The sequence below is a fragment of the Crocuta crocuta genome, unplaced genomic scaffold (assembly GCF_008692635.1).
Source record: "Crocuta crocuta isolate KB4526 unplaced genomic scaffold, BGI_CrCroc_1.0 scaffold580, whole genome shotgun sequence".
In the NCBI taxonomy this organism is placed as follows: domain Eukaryota; kingdom Metazoa; phylum Chordata; class Mammalia; order Carnivora; family Hyaenidae; genus Crocuta; species Crocuta crocuta.
In genome coordinates, this window is record NW_027527940.1 from 975,559 (window position 1) to 995,482 (window position 19,924).

The window sequence follows — 19,924 nt, forward strand, 5'->3', positions numbered from 1 at the left end:
CCCAAAAGATGAGGAATCGCTGGCCTAAGGTTTCCAAAGTCGAGAGAGATCCCTTTCCCAAGCGACAGTCACAAAGCAAACACTATGTCACACCCCATCTCAAGAAAAGAGTCAGTCAATTCCAAAACATCTCTTGACATGATCTGTGTCCTTAAACAACAGCTCATTCATCCCTGGGCATGAGTTCTACCTTAAATTCAGAAGACTTTGATCTCTCACACCCAGCCCCCAAAATTATCTCACTTGCCAAACCCCGCCCCGAGCTACCTGGCGACCATACTATTTCCGCGACCATACTATTTCCGAGTCTGACTCCTCCCAGCGACTCCTTCCCTTTCAATTCCTTTGATAAATAGCTTCCCCTCTAATGGCTTTTGCTCTGGAGACAGCATTTCCTAACTCCTGCAAGAGACACTTCTCCCCAGCATGAGAGCTGCCCGGCTCCCCTCGGCCAGGACAGCAAGTCTTTATCTTAGCTTCTTGCTTCTGCTTTCCTCCTGGGTAGACCGAGGTGTGGTAGCCAAGGAGCTGAAGTTTGTGACACTGGTGAGTAGGCTTTTCTCGCTGCTTTTCCCTTAAACTGTTACCAGCAAGGGATGATAACCAAGTGTCAGGTTTCCTATCAGCCTCCTGTGGTCTCCCAGGGACCAGACTCAGAAAGTGAATAATCAAGTTTCACAAGTTCCTACTAACGAATACTTACCTACTTAACATGTCCTAACAAAAAGTGTTTGGTTTGGTTATACGTGCCTCTGCCGATGCCCTTTATTCATTTACTTCCCAACTGCCCTGAATGCATGTTCCTTCTGACAGCCCCTGGACGCTTTGGGGGGGAAGCCGCGGCTGGCCGGGGTTAGCACCAAGAGCTTAATCAGGCTTCATTCAGTTTAATGGTGATTTGTTTGCAAACCCCCAAAACTGTCCTTTTCTGAATTAAGTAGCCCCTTCCACTTTTATTCATCAGGAAATCGGAAAATAGATTTGTAAACAGTCTTTGAAGCCTAAAAGTGAAACTAAACTCGAGACTTTGAGGAGGACTTCCTGATACATAGATTTGGTTGACGATTAAAATAATGTTTTTCTCCACCCAATGTACCATGTGACAAATTATGGGGAAATAGGGGTGGCTGATGCATGAAGTTAAGGAAAGAAAATACACTATTGTTGTTATTTTAAAAATAGAAAGGGGGTTTGCAAAGTAAAGGGGATTCAGCACTTTACCTGGGTGTGCTGGTATTAATCCCCAAAATTAATTGATTTTCTTTGTACCTCTGTTTCTCTTGTTCTGTTTTACTCAGTCTCCCTCTGCCTCTGACACTCTCCTTGTCTTTCCCAGCCACTGTCTCAATGTCGTTCTCTTCCTTACTCTTTTTTTATTTGATAGAGTAAAAATATGCTGATAAGTAAAGTTTCTTACTGTAAGAGTACTCAGAATTTATTTCTATAATTTGCAGGGAGGTCATCTTTTACTTAAAAATTAAACATGAAGTTCCTGTTTTCTCAGCTTAGTGTTTTCAGCACTCCTTTCTTTCCCTACAGAAAAAAAATTTCATACCATATGCTTATTAGTACAGTAAATCTTTACCAGGTCATGAGTCAACAAATGAGAGACAGAGAATCAGAAACATATCATCAGTTTATTTATAAAAGATTTACCAGCTGCCAGGTTTCTGTGCTTCAAAAGAAAAAAAGGTGTGAAATATTGTGTACCTTTTGTATAGAAATCCATGCAAGTTAGACTTTAAAAAAATTTTTTTTTATTAAATGCCTTCTATGATCCACTCCTTTTTTTCAAAAAAAATATTTTTAACAGTTTGTTGTCAAGTTGGTTTACATATAACACCCAGTGCTCCTCCCAACAAGTGCTCTCCTCCATGCCCATCACCCCCCTTCCCCTCTACCCCACCCTCCCTTCAGCCTTCAGTTTGTTCTGGCATTCAAGAGCCTCTCATGGTTTGCCTCCCTCCCTCTCCCCAACTATTTTTTCCCCTTCTTCTCCCACTTTGGCCTGTTAACTTCCTCCTAATCCACCTATATGTGCAAACATATGATATCTGTCCTTCTCTGCCTGACTTATTTTGCTCAGCATAACACCCTCAAGGTCCATCCATGTTGCTACACATGGCCAGATTTCATNTTTTTTTATGTTTATTTATTTTTAAGAGACAGAGAGAGAGCACGAGTGGGGGAGGGCAGAGAAAGGGAGACACAGAATCCAAAGCAGGTTCCAGGCTCTCAGCTATCAGTACAGAGCCCAATGAGGGGGCCCGAACCCACAAACTCATGAACCCACGAACCACAAGATCATGACCTGAGCAGAAGTCAGAGCTTAACCAGCTGAGCCACCCAGAAGCCCCAGTTAGACTTTCACTTATATTCCTTGCCAACACATGCATTAAGCAAGTGTCAAGACTCTGCAAAAATTACACTATCAACACTATAAACCTGTGACAAGCCGATTGAGTGGAATCCTCCTTGAGATATTACAGTGAAGTTTTGGTTAACTTCATGTGGCCAATTCTCTCCCTCTTTTACTGCAGTCCAGGCTAACTTCCATTGGCACCAAACTCTTGTGGCTTTACTTTTTCCTCCTTCACTGTTAGGTAACATGTATCCAGGGACTACAGGTTAATTCTATCTAAGGGCTTTAGTAAGTAGATACTACTTTCTTCTTTTTATTGATTATAGAGAATATTTGACTATAAATGGTTAAATTATATATCCAGGCAAATCCTTAGAAAATTATTAGAACCTGGGGCACCTGGGTGGCTTATTCAGTTAAGCATCCAACTATTGATCTCAGCTGAGGTCTTGATCTCAGGGTTGTGAGTTTAAGCCGCTACTTTATTATTATTTTTTAACATAAGCAACATAATTTAATTGTTCTAAAAAGCCTTTTCCCTAGGCACTATAATCTCAATTTTATAAATGTGCAAACTGAGACAAAGAAAGTTAGATTGTTTGTTTAGCATCATATAACCGTATGTGTTCATTATTTTTTTTTAGCTTCCTTTTGTATTTTTTAAAAATTTTATTTAAATCCGAGTTAGTTAACATATAGTGTAATAATGGTTTCAGGAGTAAAGTTTAGTGGTTCATCATTTATGTATAATACCCAGTGCTCAACCCAACAAGTGCCCTCCTTAATGCCCATCACCCACCCACCTGCCTCCCCTTCAGCAACCTTCAGTTTGTTCTCTGTATTTAAGAGTCTCTTATGGTTTCCCTCCTTCTCTGTTCTTATCTTATTTTTCCTTCACTTCCCCTGTGTTTATCTGTTTTGTTTCTTAAACTTTACATGTGAGTGAAATCATATATTTGTTTTTTTCTAACTGACTTATTTTGGTGAAGCCTACTTGAAAGAAAGAAAGAAAGAAAGAAAGAAAGAAAGAAAGAAAGAAAGAAAGAAAGAAAGAAAAAGAAAGAAAGAAAGAAAATTGTTAGAACCAGAATGAAAGAAAACTGCCTCTGATTAAAGTGGTAACATTAGTGACAATAACCAACCGGGACTTGAATGCTTTTTGCATGCCAGGCACTGCTCTGAGAGTTCAGTATGGAATATGTCACATTAACCTCCCAGCAACCTAGAAAGTGGAATTGCTAGGAAAACACGGGATACCAAGTTAAATTTGAGTTTCAGATAACCATCAAATATATTTTAAGTATAAAGGATGTTTCATGCACTATCTGGGCAACGTGTAGTTTTGTTTGCTATATCTGGCAACTGTTCCACCAAGTGTTTGTAAAAACCTTACTAACTCTGTTTTATAAAGGCATTGAGACGCGATGAGGTTAAGCAGCTTGCCCATGGTGACCGTGTTGGTCAGGATTTGATTCCAGACTGTATGGTCGAAGAGGCCATGCCCCTAATCACTAAACATATTCCATTCCTGCCGTATTCATTTAAGCCAGCACATGGAGCTGCGTCTCCCCGTGGAGATTGGGTGCACAGACTTAACTCGGACTCATAATCAGCAAGTGTCTTCCTCACTGTCTCTCTTTGATCCGAGAAAAATAAATCTTCCCTGATTCTGAAAAGCTGTTCTTGGCAGAAAGAGCAGGAAACTGCCCTTGGTTCTTGTTCCTTCTCATGAAGAGAGTCCTCACATAATCTTTCAAAACAGGTTTATCAAAGTTCATCTCGTGGAATGCTAGTTTGACGAGTTGTTAACAGGAGTTGCTTGCTAAAAAATCAAATCTGCCCTGGGAACAGAACATGGGTTAAACTGTATTTTGGGTCTCTTAAGGGCAGGACTCCTCAGTCTTTAAGATTCTGATATGTGCTGTGGCTTTAAAGGAAAGGATCTAGGGGCACCTGGGTGGCTCAGTCGGTTAAGCATCCGGCTTCAGCTCAGGTCATGATCTCACGGTTCTTGGGTTCTTGGGTTCAAGCCCTGCGTCGGGCTGACAGCCAGCTCAGAGCCTGGAGCCTGTTTCAGATTCTGTATCTCCTTCTCTCTTTGAACCTCCCCTGCTCGTGTAGTCTCTCTCTCTCTCCCAGAAATAAATAAAACATTAAAATAAATAAATAAATAATGGAAAGGATCTAGTAAACTGCATTTCCTGAACTTTGACAGAACCCACCTCCTTTTTCCAGAGTGTCCCATAGAAAACCCTTACAGAATCATTATTCTTAACTTTTTAGAGACAGAATAATAAGCATGGTGAGTATGGGAGGTCAAGGGAGATCTCTCTTGATGGCCTTTTTCAGGAGGGACCTGAAACTAGTGACTGCCAGGATTAGAATCAGAAGTAGGACATTCCAGGCAGACAGAACATTACTGCCATGAGGCTGGAACAAACAATGTATTAGGTGGAACAGCAGGGTCTCTGCGGCTAAGCATGTTTAGTAAGAATATAAGGTCGAGCATCGAGGTGGGCAAGGCCAGATCAGGTAGGGTGCTGTGAGACCTGTGTAACATGCCACATCTGCTTAGCAGAATCGATGGAGAAAGAGAATTCATGGGGGTCCAAACCATGGTTCTTCTTCTTCTTCTTCTTCTTCTTCTTCTTCTTCTTCTTCTTCTTCTTCTTCTTCTTCTTCTTCTTCTTCTTCTTCTTCTTCTTCAAGTAACCTGTGGAGCACCTGGGTGGCTCAGCCAGTGAGTGTCCGACTTTGGCTCAGGTCATGATCTCACGGTTTGTGGGTTCAAGCCCTGCATCAGCCTCTGTGTTGTCAGCACAGAGCCCACTTCGGATCTCTGTCCCTCTCTCTGTGTGTGTGTACGTTTCCTGCTCTGCTCCCTCTCTCTCTCTCAAAGATAAATAAACATTAAAAAACAAGTTACCTGTGATCTAAAAGGATGAAATGGATGTGATATGGTAGGGAAAACAGTGGGTAGCCATCATGAAAAGGAGGAGCTCTGCATGGCTCATTTAATCTCTCTGAGCCTCAGTTTCCTTCTTTGTTCAAGACAGCAACAGTGCCAGCCTGGCCTCACAGGACTTGTGAGAACTGAAAGAGAGAGCAGGGAAGGAAGTGTACAAAGCCACAGAGGGTTGCACAAACACAAGAGGTTGTTATCCTGGACGTCTTCTATTGCAGTTAGCACTCCTACTGCAGACAGGACTACTGCTGACCCTCTGTAGGTTTGTAAAGGATTTCAGAGTATGATTGCTGGGCTGAGAACACAGGTTACAAATTTTGTGGAGGAAATTGATTGATAGTAGGAGCAGTGGAGCAGTGGATTGATAGTAGGAAAATGGCCTTTCCGCAGACTTAAAAGGGCATCTAGGCATGTCCAAAGGCTCCGGCTGAAACTCAAGAATGCCATCTGTGTGCTGGAGGGCACTCGCAGATGTGCGCGTGTGTGCCTGCACACGCACATACTGATTTCCAGTGCCGGGTTGGGGGGGTAATGGCTTATTCAGTGTCTCTGTGGGACACCCTTTCTGAAGAGCTCACGACATGTTTGAGCCACCACCTGAAAAACCCCTAAAACCTATGGAAATAGAGGGGAGTTATTCCTGACCTGTAAGGACAGAGTGAGAAAGCTTGTTCAAGTCTTGTGATTGGGCTCTGCTGTTTAAAAAACCCTTTTCCAAGGGGACCACACTTCTTTTTCCCCAGGCCATTCTGTCATTTAGATGCATAATCTCAGTTTTAATTTTTTACTTTTATTTTTTATTAAAAATGTTTTTATTATTCATTTATTTTTGAAAGAGATAGAGCAATAGGGAGAGCATGAAAGAGTGTGGAGGGGGGCATGCAGAGAGAGGGGAACAGAGGATCCGAAGCAGGCTCTGCACTGACAGCAGTGAGCCTGATGCAGGGCTCGAACTCAGGAACCATAAGATCATGACCTGAGCCAAAGTCAGCCGCTTAGCCAACTGAGCCACCCAGGCNTCCCAGATCACCCCACTGCTGGGATGCTAGGGGCTGTGTTTCAGCACAGAGAAATGAGCCTCTTACACAGGTTGAGAATGCAGGCATTGGAGGCACACAGTCTGTACTTGGAACTCTGCCCTATCATATCACTCACACTCTGCGAGACCTTGGGAGGTCACTTAACTATAGGGCTGATTTCCATGTTTGTGAAATGAAGATAATAGTAAACACTTTGTAGAACTGATGAGTGGATTAAATTATGAGAAGCACTTGCCACATTTTCTAGGACACAACAGGCATTCAAATAAACCTTGAGGAGTTATTGTGGTTATAGGCTGGTAGAAAGCGTTGTAAATTTTATTTCACTACAGTGTCTCTCATCTGATTTCTCTTTGGCTAACTCAGGGCCTCTCAGCTAGAGGTACTCTCTAGGGCACATTTGGCAGTGTCTGGAGAACTTTTGGGTTGTCACAACTAGGGTTTGCTATTGACCTCTAGTGCTCTAATGCCAGGCATGCTACTAAACATCCCATGATGAACAAGACAGCCCCTTAAAAAGGAATCATCCAGCCCCAAACATTAAAAATGTTTGCTGGCATCAGTATAGACTTCATCTTGGATTTCCTAGGTGTTTTACTTCTCTTTTGCTTATAAAATAACTTGGTGTTTGGTTTGATATTCTATTCAGGAAGCATATTGGAATCATAAAATATCAAGGTCTTGAAAGTCCAGACTACTCTCCTCCAAGAATAAAATGTACAATCAAAATAGCATGACATGCATACAAATCCAGAAATATTCTTAAAGTATTCAGAATTAGCCTTTTGAATCTCCCTATCCAAAAGTTCTTTATCCGTAATCTCCTAAAAACTAATAAATCATTGGCTCAAGATGGTCACAAATTGTACATGGCATTGAAAAATCACTATTTTTATGGTACATAAACGTTTTAACACCATTATTACTGTAACCGTAATTAAGGAAGAATACTTATCAGAGTTTGTCTGCAATAAAGTGATCTTGCTAAACTTTGTGTTCCTTCTTGCCCCAATATGCAAACCAATCACTACATGTGGCTTGCCTGCTTTCTAATGACTGATTGTCTTGTTATATACATTACCTGAAACACAGGAAAGTGTTAGTGAGCTTAAAACAGTGGTTCTTGGGGCGCCTGGGCAGTTCAGTCGGTTGAGGGTCCCACTTCAGCTTAGGTCATGATCTCGCGGTTCTGGGTTTAAGCCTCGCATCAGGCTATGTGCTGACAGCTCAGAGCCTGAAGCCTCTTTGGATCCTCTGCCTCCCTCTCTCTTGCTCTCTGGCCCTCCCCTGCTTGTACTCTGTCTCTTTCTCTCTGAAAGATAAATAAATACTAGAAAAAGAAAAAACAAAACAAAACAGTGGTTCTTAACCTGAGGTTTACTTTGGGACATCTTTAAAATCCGTGAGGCATGTGGGTGGCTCAGCTGGTTAAGCGCCGACTTCAGCTCAGGTCATGATTTCACCGTTAGTAGGTTCGAGCCCCATGTCGGGCTCTGTGCTGACAGCTAGCTCAGGCAGAGCCTGAAGCCTGTTTCCGATTCTGTGTCTCCCTCTCTCTCTGACCTTCACCTGCTTAGGCTGTCTCTCTCCCTCTCTCAGAAATAAGTAAAACATTAAAAAAAATTTTTTTTAAATCCTAAGGCTCTGACCACATCCCAAACTAATTAGACCAAAATCACTAGAAGTGGGATCCATTCCTCAGAATTTTTTTAATTCCCCAGGTGATGCCAATGAGCAGCCTAGGTTGAGAACCAGTGGTTTAAATGAAAATCTATTAGGATGAGCAGAGGCAAAACACTGAGGTGAAATTTGTAACATTACTGTCTTTGCAGGTGTTTAGACATGGAGACCGAAGTCCCATTGAAACCTTCCCCAACGACCCCATCAAGGAATCCTCATGGCCACAAGGATTTGGCCAACTCACTCAGGTTGGTTGGGATTTTCAGCTCAAGATTGCTGATAAGTCTTAAGGGAAACCAAACTGTGTTATTCAGATCTGGGAGAGTATTTTGCACAATTGCATGGGATCTAAAAAGTCTAAAATGTGTTTTGATTGTGGAAGGAGAGGCACTAATGTTTAACTTCAGTAATTTCTCATCATGACCAGGTCACCCCTAGTGACTGGTAAGAGGAAAATTGTATAAAATTTCCAGTTTTGATTTTTTTTTTACACTGTTTGGCTTTATTAAATTCTAAGAGCCATGCACAGCCACAGACGAATACATGAACTTAAAGATGCTGAAGACCAACAAATACTTGGAAGCCAGCCCCTGGGTTTCTCAGCCTCTACCTGACGAAGTAGAAAATAATCTTGTAGTCGATAAACTACATCAGCAGGGTTAGGAGAACAGGATTCCTCTAGAAATGCTGATACCAAATTTGATTCTTTATCAGCTAGATATACTGGGATTGAGCCTTCCTTATAAGTGGTCAGTTGGGGCACCTGGGTGGCTCAGTCGGCTAAGTGTCTGACCTCAGCTCAGGTCATGATCTCACAGCTTGTGAGCCCATGTTGGGCTCTGTGCTGACAGCTCAGAGCCTGGAGCCTACTTCAGACTCTGTGTCTCCCTCCCTCTCTCTCTCTCTCACTCAAAACTCAATAAACACTTTAAAAAAATAATAAGTGGTCAGTTAAACATAGGGAGCCCTCACGAGCAGCAAAGGAGAAGGTGAAGGCAAGGAGGGCAAAGGCATCTGTAGTCACCACTCCCGTGCCCCACCCCCTTCCCTTGCAAGCGTGGATAGTGCCTTCCTTTGGGGCCACGAGGCCACAGGTGTTGCTTCTGACCCAACCAAAGCACTGTTTAAATACATTAAGAAAATCTCATAGAATGTTTAGAGTCAAATATCTCTAAACATTTAACTAAACATTTAAACCAGTGGACATCAGGGTGCCTGGGTGGCTTAGTCAGTTAAGTGTCTGACTTAAGCTCAGGTCATGATCTCATGGTTCATGAGTTCGAGCCCCACATTAGGCTCTGTGCTGACAGCTTAACGCCTGGATCCTGCTTTGGATTCTGTTTCTCCTTCTCTTTCTGCCCCTCCCCTGCTTGCACTCTGTCTCTTTCTGTCTCTCAAAAATAATGTTTAAAAAAAATTGTTTTTAAACCAATGGACCTCAATCTTTGCTAAACATTGAAATTATTTGGAGAGCTTTAAATGTCTGGGTAGTTCTTATTTAATTCATCTAGGGAGTGGCCTGAACATTGGGAGTTTTAGAAACTCCTCAGTTGAGCATTTGACTCTAATGTGCAGCCAAGGCTGAGAATCACTTCCCTACCTCAACCATGTTGCTTCATCAAGGAAAAATCTACAGAGGCTATTTGAGGTCAGCATCTTTTGGCTCCTGGGTCTGAGCTCCTCCCATCATAGCCTACCCAGCTTCCGGCTCCTTAAAGGAGGGAACAGTAGCAAAACGTCAGCACTACTTCTTAATACTTGTGGCTGTGTGAAGATTCCTGTTCTCTTGCTCGCTTTTCCAGTAAGACTAAAAAATTCTTTTAGACTGTGGGATCTGGATTCTCCTTCTGGGTATTTCTTGACGAGCCATCAGATTTTCCTTTAGCAGTGTTTCTCAAGTGCCAAGTGTAAATAGTATCATCTTGTTAAAATGCAGGCTCTAATATTCTAAGGAAACGAAAACACTAATTCAGAAAGATATTTGCACCCCCATGTTCATTGCAGCATTATTTACAATAGCCAAGACATAGAAACAGCCTAAGTGTCCATCAACAAATGAATGGATAAAGACATATATATATGTGCACATCTATCTACACACACATATGTATATATAATGGTATGTATTATATATATAGAATATTTTTTAGTCTTAAATGATTAAATCCTTGTATTTGGGATAACATGGATGTACCTTGATTGAGGGCATCGTGTTAAGTGATATAAGCCAGACAGAGAAAGAAAAATACTGTATGATCTTATTTATATGTGGAATCTAAAAAAAATTTAAAAACCAAACTCATAGAAAAAGGGATCAGATTTGTGGTTACCAGAGGCAGGGAATAGGGGGAAGGAGGTTGGGAAAACAGTGATCAAAAGGTACAAACTTCGAGTTACAAGGTGAATAAGTGCTAGGGATATAATTTACATCGTAAAGACTATGGGTAAAACTGCTCTATGATATACATGAAAGTTGTTAAGAGAGTAGATCCCAAGAGTTCCCATCACAAGGAAAAACAATTTGTTTTTCTTTTCTATTTTGCTTTCTCTTCTTAATGTATCTGTATGAAATGACAGATGCTAACTAAATTTACACCAGTAATCATTTCACAATGTGTGTAAACCAAATTGTTATGCTGTATACATTAAAATTATACAGTGGTATGTGTCATTATATCTCAATGACACTTGGAGAAAAAAAGGGAAAAATGCAGATTCTAATTCAGCAGGCCTGACATGGGCCTACGAGTCTTCACCTACTCCAAGGTGATACCAATGTGCTGGTACATGGCCACTCTGGAAGTAGCAAGGGTCTAGAGCTCAAATTCCTCCCTTGCCCAGGCACTTCCAATCTACATAAAGACAAAATGATGGCTCTTTAGGTCACTGGCTCTCAGAGTGTGGTCCCTGGACAAGCAACATCACCATCACTTAGAAACTTGTCAGAAATATAAATTCTCTGGCCCTCCCCAACTGAACCAGAAACTCTGGGGTTCAATTTTGGGAACCTTTGTCTTAATGAATCCTCCAGGTGATTCTGGGCATGCTAAGTTTGAAATCTGCTCTGGAGAAGATGACTCTTTCTTCAAAATTCGCTCTAAGTTAATGCAACAAATTAGGGCCAAAGTATCTGCTTCTTTAGCTACTCACATCACCCAGGAAACTAGCAAAAAGTAAAGCACACATGACTCTTTTCACACCTCCTTCCTCATCCTAGGGAGGCGGTGATGATCATGATAGCCAGGAGTACAAGCAAATGAACAAGTGGGACCAAGCAGAGCTATAGTGACCACATTCTCTCTGACTCCTGAAGCTCTGGTAAGGTTTGGGATTAAAGACAGACTCAAAAGCAGTGTTTCTCAAAGCACAGCACTCTACTCCATGGATCTGAATCACTCAGGGCACTTGTTGAAATGCAGATTCCATGGGGCGCCTGGGTGGCTTAGTCGGTTAAGCGTCCGACTTTCGCTTAGGTCATGATCTCGCGGTTCGTGGGTTCGAGCCCCGTGTCGGGCTCTGTGCTGACTGCCAGCTCAGAGCCTGGAGCCTGTTTCAGTCTGTTACTCCCTCTCTCTCTGACCCTCCCTGCTCACGCTGTCTCTCTCTCTCTCTCTCTCCTAGAAATAAATAAAACATTAAAAAAAAATTTTTTTAAAGAAATGCAGATTCCAGGGACACCCCAGAACCTAATGAGCAGGAATCTCTGGGGGAAATGCTGAGGCATCTGCATTTCAACAAGCACCCCTAGACAATTTTGCTTCTAATGCACAGTAATGCTTGAGGATCACTGAACTAAAGCAACATTCCTCAATGATTATTGGCCATCAGAATCTTAGTAAGCTTGTTAAAAACAGGTTCCTGAGCTCCACCCCCCAAAGATTCTGGCTTAGTAGATCAAGGTGAGGCCCAAGAATTTGGTTTCTAACATACTCCCAAGAGATGTTAATACTTCTGATCCCCAGACCACATTTTGAGTAACAGGCTCTAGTTTTTCATGAACCACATAGACTGTGCAGATAATAAATCATTACAGCTAGAGGTTAAAAGTGATCTTCAGGGGCCCCTAGGTGGCTCAGTTGGTTGAGGATCTGACTTTGGCTCAGGTCATGATCTCATCATTCCTGAGTTCAAAGCCCCACATCAGGCTCACTCCTGTCAGGTGAGAGCCCACTTCAGATCCTCTGTCCCCACCCCCTACCTCTCTCTCTCTCTCTCTCTCTCTCTCTCTGCATGTTCCCCGCTAGAGCTCTCTGTCTCAAAAAATAAATACAACATTAAGAAAAAAGTGATCATCAGATTCATCAAGCCCGACCTTTTATCAGATGGCTGAATTTCTTCCCCCAAACCTCCACCGGCTCAACCGGCTCTCTTGATTGTTCTACCAACAAAGATGAGCCAGTGATGTTGTACCACACCAGAGATGAACCATTTATTTAAATCACATCAATCACCAGCTATTAAGTATACAAGGTTCTGTGTTAAGTGCTAATGAAGGTGAATGAGTTTTCTCAAGGAGTCATGGCTAAAGATTACAACTCTCTTTTCTTGTTTTCTTTTAAAAATATGTTGATTTTTGTCATTGTTGTTGAACTATTAAAGTGCACCATTACTTATTCTACACATTCAGTGAGGAGAGATGAGACTCACACATGAGATTCCAGAATTTACTCTCACTGATTTTTGCTTTTATTTGTTCCCATAGCTGGGCATGGAGCAGCATTATGAACTTGGACGGTATATAAGGGAAAGATATAGAACATTTTTGAATGACTCCTACAGACGTGAACAGGTAAGTTGGGGATCCGAGAGTGGGAACATTTTTCCTTGATAGAATGCAACATAATGGTGCATTTGTGAAAGTGCTTTACCTGTTTTCCAAGGAACTTCTACAAGCCAGAGATCTTATTTACAAATATACTCCTCTTTATACAAATACTTTGTTCTAAAAAATGTATGAATATGACGAAGCTTAAAATTTTATGGATAACTATTGGCAAATACTTTGGCTTGGCAAGTAGCCACTACTTAATTGATTTCTTTTGTCAGTTCAGCCATTGACATACCATCTGGCATTCTCATCATACTGTCTCTTCCACTGTAGATACTATGATCATGATGCTAATGTTTTGGTGTGAAGATCCTGGCCTTTCTCAAAGTACTCTTCCCACCAGAAGGAAAAACCCACAGTTCCAATCAGTTGGATTCTCCTTTGATTTTCCCACTCTAGGTTTACATTCAAAGCACAGACGTTGACCGGACTTTGATGAGTGCTATGACAAACCTCGCAGGCCTGTTTCCCCCAGAGGGTATCGACGTCTGGAATCCTAGCCTGCGATGGCAGCCCATCCCTGTGCACACGCTCTCTCTTTCTGAAGATCGGGTCAGTACTCTGGGATAACCAAGGCAACCCCATGGGGCCTCGGAGGATGAAGGCAGGTTGCCCAGTACTTGTGGGCTTGGAGGTCTGGACGTTACTTGGTCTGTGCAATCTCAATCCTTTTCTAAATAAAGGGGCAAGGGACAAAGCAGGGCACAGAAAGCCCCAGGCAGGAGAGAGTAGGAACAGAATCTCAGTTTGGATCTTTATTATCTACATTGTTTTGCTACTCTTTCAACAAATGGCAATTCATCCCTTTCTGTCTTCACACACACACGCCCGCATGCACACATGGGGTTCCCCTTGTTCCACCTTTAATTCACAGGCTTTTGGCACACCACATGTGGTTCTCTTTCCTCCAGAACACCCTATGGCCTCCCTACCTACAAAATACCCATCCCCATCTGAAACCCTCATTCCGAGGTAGGGGGGAAAAGAAATATTTGAGGACATAGTTAGTGACTAGTACTTTATATGTGTCATCATATTTACCTTTTATAACAATCTTGAATGGACGATATTAGTGTTCTCCAGGGAAATATGTGCTCAGAGAAATAAAGAAGATGGGCTCAATGCCACAAAGCTGGTAAGCATCACCACTGGGACTAGAATCAGGCCTAGCTCATTCCAGAGCAGTTTCCTTCCCTGTAAAATAGTGGTTCTCAAAGTGATTATATTAGAATGATCTGAGAATTTTTAAAATCCTGGCGTCTAGGGCACTCGCCCAACAAATCAGAATCTCTGAGGCTGGGACACAGATATAAGTACTTTTAAAATAATCTCCATAGATGTTTCCGGTGGACAGCCAAGTGTGAGAACCAGTACCATAAACCAAACTGCCTGAATGAGGCTATTTGAGAGAAACTCTCAAATTTATTTGCACTGAATTGGATGGACCAAGAACTCTTTACCATTTTCAGAGGAATTGTTTTATTTTAATTTTTTTATGTTTATTTATTTTTGAGAGAGAGAGAGCATAAGCAGAGGAAGGGCACAGAGAGAGGGAGACACGGAATCCAAAGCAGGCTCCAGGCTCTGAGCTGTCAGCACAGAGCCTGATGTGGGTGCTCGAACTCACGAACCATGAGATCGTGACCTGAGCCGAAGTCAGATGCTTAACTGACTGAGCCCCCCAGGTGCCCTGGGAATTGCTTTCTTTTAATAGTATTGAATACATCTCACTAATCTCCCAGATGCAGAATTTAAGACTATACGAAGGAAATAGTTTGGGACAAGGAATCCATCCTGATTCCCCTGTAGTCGCATTGTAAGCATGATTGTGTCATTTCTCTGTCGCTGGGGCTTAGCACGACTTCTGCACCCGATTGTCGCCCAGGGACCCCTTGGGACAGCCTCCTAGCCTCTCCGCCCTGCCAGGACTCCTAGACATTTGGCTGAACTGTTGCATCGGGTGGCATAAGAATCTTTCCCAAATACATTGTAGAAACAGCCTGAGCCTGTCAACTTCACTCTAGGTAACTCTACTTTAACCAGTTGTTCTGATGTTTCCTGAAGAGACAGGATGATTTATTTGTGCCTCTTTCCTTCAACAGAATCGGGAGTGAAATATTATGATGATCAGTGTTCTTAGGAGTTTCTGAATATTTTCCTCCAAGAAGAAAAAAAAAACCACCTTTGCCACAGCCTTTTGTGCGTAGCTAGACACTGGACAGCAGCATCAAATTTAGCCAGTGTAGACCAAGGTAGATGTTTACCCCTTAATCCTGTTAGGAATTAAATTATGTAGTGAAGAGAGTATAGGTGCTATTAGAAGAGGAAAAGAGAAACAAGGAGAGTGAGGGAGAGAGAAGCAAGCAAGATTAGCATGGCTTTGAGCTACGTGCTCACTAAGATGAAAATCATTGTAATATCAGCTAAAAAATCTGACAAAATCAATCAACACACAGTTATTCCTAGAGCTGTGCTAAGTGCTATAGAGAAATATAAGGCCAGGTTCCTTCCCTAATTTATCATCCACTTGATGACAAAGGACTCACGTGTGTGACACGTGCAGACCACAGTACAAAGTAGTGGGTTGATGATCCGAGTACAAGCTGCCCGAGCTGAAGGAGCCCAGGGTAGCATGTGCGTGATGCCACAGGGCAGCCCATGATGACAGAGTCTTCAGGGAGGGAGGGAGAGCTCGCACCAGACCTTGGAGGAGAGAAGGGAAAGGAGAAGGAAGCAACCCCAAAATGTGGCAGTGGGTGAATACACAGAGAGCTTGTCTTTCTATGTCCCAGAGTTCATATTTAGAGAGAATGAAAGATGTCTGAATAACTGTATTGGCAACAGATTTGAGAATCCAAATTTAATAGCCAGGAGGAATCTTGGAATGAAGCAGCAGTGAGATATAGGAGGGCTGCATTTAGGGGCACCTGGATGGCTCCATCAGTTAAGCATCTGATTCTTGATTTCGGCTCAGGTTGTGATCTCGTGGTTTGTGAGATCAAGCCCCACGTTGTGCTCTGTGCTGACAGCATGGGGCCTGTTTGGGGTCCTCTCTCTCTGCCCCTCTCCACCACCCCCCCCCCAAAAAAATAAATAAATAAATTTATTAAAAATAAATAAATAAATGAATGAAAGAAAGAGGGCTGCATTTAAAGCTGGAGAAACCTAGTCTGAGAGCCAACTACCATTTCAGATACTTGACCTCAAGTCACCCCCCTGTACCAGTGTCCTTTTCTGTGACATGGGAACAATAGCGCCCACCTACTTCCTGACGATTTGTGAAAACCCAGTTGGTTAAGACATGAAGGAGATTTTGTTAATTGCAAAATACCAGTCAAATGGCTAGGTGATTATCTCACTTTTTTTCAGCCTCCTTCAATATGTGGGATGAGGAAACTAAAGACTAGGAAGGTTGAAGACTTCACTGAAACCCAGGCCTTTAAATGAACAGTCCTATATCTTTTCCCTCTGCAGCTTCATTCATTCTGTGGAAAAATTGGAAAGTCGTGCAGGGAAATGGGGATGTAAAGCAGCAGACATAAAGAAAAACCTGTGCACATTCATTCTTCGGCACTGTGCACACATGATGAGGGGTGCTCTGAGGCATCTTGGTCGGAAAAGGATACTGGAACGTCTGAGACTATCTGGGGAAGCAATTCAGAAATGAGGAAATAAAGGTCTGAAAGTAGGTGCTGAAGACAGTAGAGGAAGGGAAGCAAAGTAAGAACAAATGAGACATAGAGTCAGGAAGCAACTTCTTAAGGAAAAATGTTTTCTGAGAAGCTGCTCCTGTGCCAGCCTCTGTTCTAGGCATTGCCAACATAGCAGTGAACAAGAGAGACAGGTCCTGGCTGTCCTCGAGTTTGTATTTTATAGGAAATAGATGATAAAGAAGTAAAAACTAGTCATTTCAATGGCGATGACTTCCTCTATGGAAACAAAGCAAGAAAGAATGGCTACAAGAGTCTGGTGAGAGTCACTGGGGGCACAGTCTCAGGCGGGGGATAGTCTGCAGCACCCCCAAACCCGTGAGCTCAGCGAACAGCAAGGAGGCCCCCAGTGTCGCTGGAGAGGAGTGAGTGAGGGGGCACTAGCAGGAAAGCAGGACAGAGAGATCTCTCAAGTTAGCTGAGTTGGGACTTGATTCCAAGTATGATGAGAGCCAGTGAAGGTTATAAACTAAAGAATGGTATGGCCTGATTGACGCTTTGGAAAGATTTGTGTTTATAAAGATAAAACGTGAGGGATGCCTGGGTTGCTCGGCCAGTTAAGTGTCTGACTCTTGGTTTTGGCTCAGGTCATGATCTCATGGTTTCGTGAGTTTAAGCCATACATCGAATTCTGCACTGCACTGCAGAGCCTGCTTAGGATTCTCTCTCTCTCTCCCTCTCTCTCTCTGCCCCTCCCCTGCTCACGCTGTCTCTGTCTCTCTCAAAAATAAATTAACTTAAATAAATAAATAAATAAGTGAAACGGATTAAGGTAACTGCAGTGTGGAGAATGAATTGTGAAGGTAGAGAGAGTGGATGCTGACTGACCAAATAGGAAGCTCTTGTGTTGGTTGGAACACAGGCTATGGTGGTTTGGACTGGGAGGGAACAGTGAACAAGATCAAGAGGGGTCTCTTTTGGGTATACTTTGTAAGTAAACAAACTGAATAGTCTATGAAATAAGATGATAAATTTTACCATTGTAAAACTAGAGAGGTTACAAAAGTGAAATGGTTAAAAATGAAGTTGAGTTCAGTTTTGTACGTGCTAAACTTGAGGAGAAAGAAACATCCAAGTAGTGATGTCCACCGAGAGCTGGAAATACAAGACGAGACACAAATGAAAAATAAGCTGAAGAGTCACTAACCTGTAGGTTATAGTTAATACTACAAAAGGTTGTCGAATTTAAACTCATCCCTTTTTTATATATATCCCTCAAATATATTTTATATATATCCCTCAAATATATATCCCTCAAATATATTTTTTTACAAATTTAGTATATGCCCTAATTTTAACAGCCTGCAAATTTGCAAGATTCCAAGTCAATAAAGGGCTAATCAGTCTCTTAAGATTCTTTCCAGAACCTCTTATTCATTTCCCTATACTTAGGTGCATGTTGGAGGAGGAGGGCAATGCATGTGCACATACATGTGCAATTTATGCTAGAAATGAAAAAGGTAGGTAGGAATAATGGTTATATCATATCAACATGGAAAACCAGGAAGTGTGACTCTTTACCAACAAAACAGTCCCACTTAGGCGAATTCATGAAAGGGAAAAAAAAAAAAAAACTTTTCAGTTCTGGGTACATATTCTACTCTTCAAGACCTATAGACCATTTATCTCTTTTTCCTCAATTTTAGAATTTCCATTCAGCTCAAAACACACTTGAATCTTTTATTCAGGTCACTTTGTACCTAATGTGGCTTAAAATATGGCTACCGCTTCTTCAGCCATAAGTTCTTCTAACAAAGAATTTATGATTTTCCTTTTGTCCTCAGTTGCTGTACCTGCCTTTTGGGGACTGCCCTCGTTATAAAGAACTTAAGGATGAGACTCTCAAATCGGAGGAATTCCAGAAGAGGCTGCATCCTTATAAGGTTAAAAATGGTGTTATTTAGTGGTGTACAGGAGTATGAGGGCCAAAGACAAAGGATGAAACTCTAGCTTCTTAAAAGTGTGGGAGGACTATGTGTGCCAGTGGCTGGTTAGAGCAATGGGTTAAAATGTTTAATGAGGGTCTGTCATCACTATCTGGTCCCCTTCCCCCTGTGTGAGACCACAAACTAGTAAAGAAGCCAGACCCTTTCTAATCCTGTGCCCATGTGTCTGAAGGAACCAGACGAAAGTGCATAGCTAGGTCAGAATAACTGCAAGTCTAAAGTGATCTGCCTTATTGAGGTTGAGGGGCTGGGACCATTTCTCTTCATACGTAAAAGATAGCATTTTTTATTTTATGTTTCCACTTTGCAAAATACTCCTTTATAAGACTATGCAAAAGATGGATATAATGTTTCATACTTTTAAAGATAATATTTTGGGGGCACCTGAGTGGCTGTGTCCGTTAAGCGTCCAACTTTAGTTCAGGTCATGATCTCACGGTTTGTGGGTTCAAGCCCCATGATGGGCTTTGTGCTGCCAGCTCAGAACCTGGAGCCTGCTTCAGATTCTGTGTCTCCCTCTCTCTGCCCCTCCCCCACTCATGCTCTGTCTCTCTCTTTCTCTCTCAAAAATAAATAAACATTTAAAAAATTTTTTTGAAGAAACAATATTTTGAATCTCTGATACATTAAATACAGTGGAAAGTCTCTTAATGACCCACAGGTAATTGCTCACAGTATTTTCTTAATGAAGTCTTGTAGTTTCTTTATGCATATGCAAATAAATATGAATATATTCTGGTAGTTTCCTCTTTGCTACACAAAAGTGGTATACTATATTCACAAGGTTGGACACTGGGTTTTTTTCAATTAACAATAGATCTTAGAAATACTTCTATATCTGTACATAAAGAGTTTCCTCATTTTTTTAAATAACTGCATTTGAAAGTATGGACCCCCCATACTTTCTTTAACCAATTCATATTGATGGACAAGTGAGCCATTTACAAACAGTCTGTATGAATATCTTGTGCATCTAAATAATTTCCCTAAAATATCTGTGGAATAATATCCCAGAAGTAGAAATTCTGGGGCAATTGGAAATATTATCAAACAATCCTCCAAAAGATTATACTAATGTCTACCCCTATCAACAATGCACAAGATTGGGGCACCTGGGTGGCTCAGTCAGTTAAGCATCTGACTTCGGCTCAGGTCATGATCTCACAGTTCTGAGTTCTAGCCCCACGTTGGGCTCTGTGCTGACAGCTCAGAGCATGGAGGCTGCTTCGGATCTGTGTCTCCGTCTGTCTCTGCCCCTTCCCCCCAAATTATAAATAAACATTTAAAATTTTTTTAAAAAATGCACAAGTTTACCTGTTTCTCTATAGCCTTGCCAGCAGTGTGTAAACAACTTTGGGGATATTTGCCAATATATGTGGAAAAACTGTTATCA

At 41.9% G+C, this 19,924-nt stretch overlaps 1 protein-coding gene across 3 annotated transcripts in view; it reads left to right on the forward strand.

Moving 5' to 3' along the window:
- Positions 1-326: 326 nt before the first annotated feature.
- The window catches only part of ACP3 (acid phosphatase 3), a 51,042-nt gene continuing 31,444 nt past the window's right edge, over positions 327-19,924 (forward strand). For 2 of the 3 annotated variants that reach the window (XM_077752281.1, XM_077752282.1), the window contains exons 1-5: positions 327-546; positions 8,200-8,295; positions 12,750-12,836; positions 13,275-13,427; positions 18,370-18,468. In XM_077752281.1, the coding sequence (XP_077608407.1) occupies positions 427-546; positions 8,200-8,295; positions 12,750-12,836; positions 13,275-13,427; positions 18,370-18,468 (555 nt within the window). In that variant the 5' untranslated portion in view covers positions 327-426. The remainder of the gene's footprint in view (positions 547-8,199; positions 8,296-12,749; positions 12,837-13,274; positions 13,428-18,369; positions 18,469-19,924) is intronic. The other variant, XM_077752283.1, reaches the window with a different exon arrangement.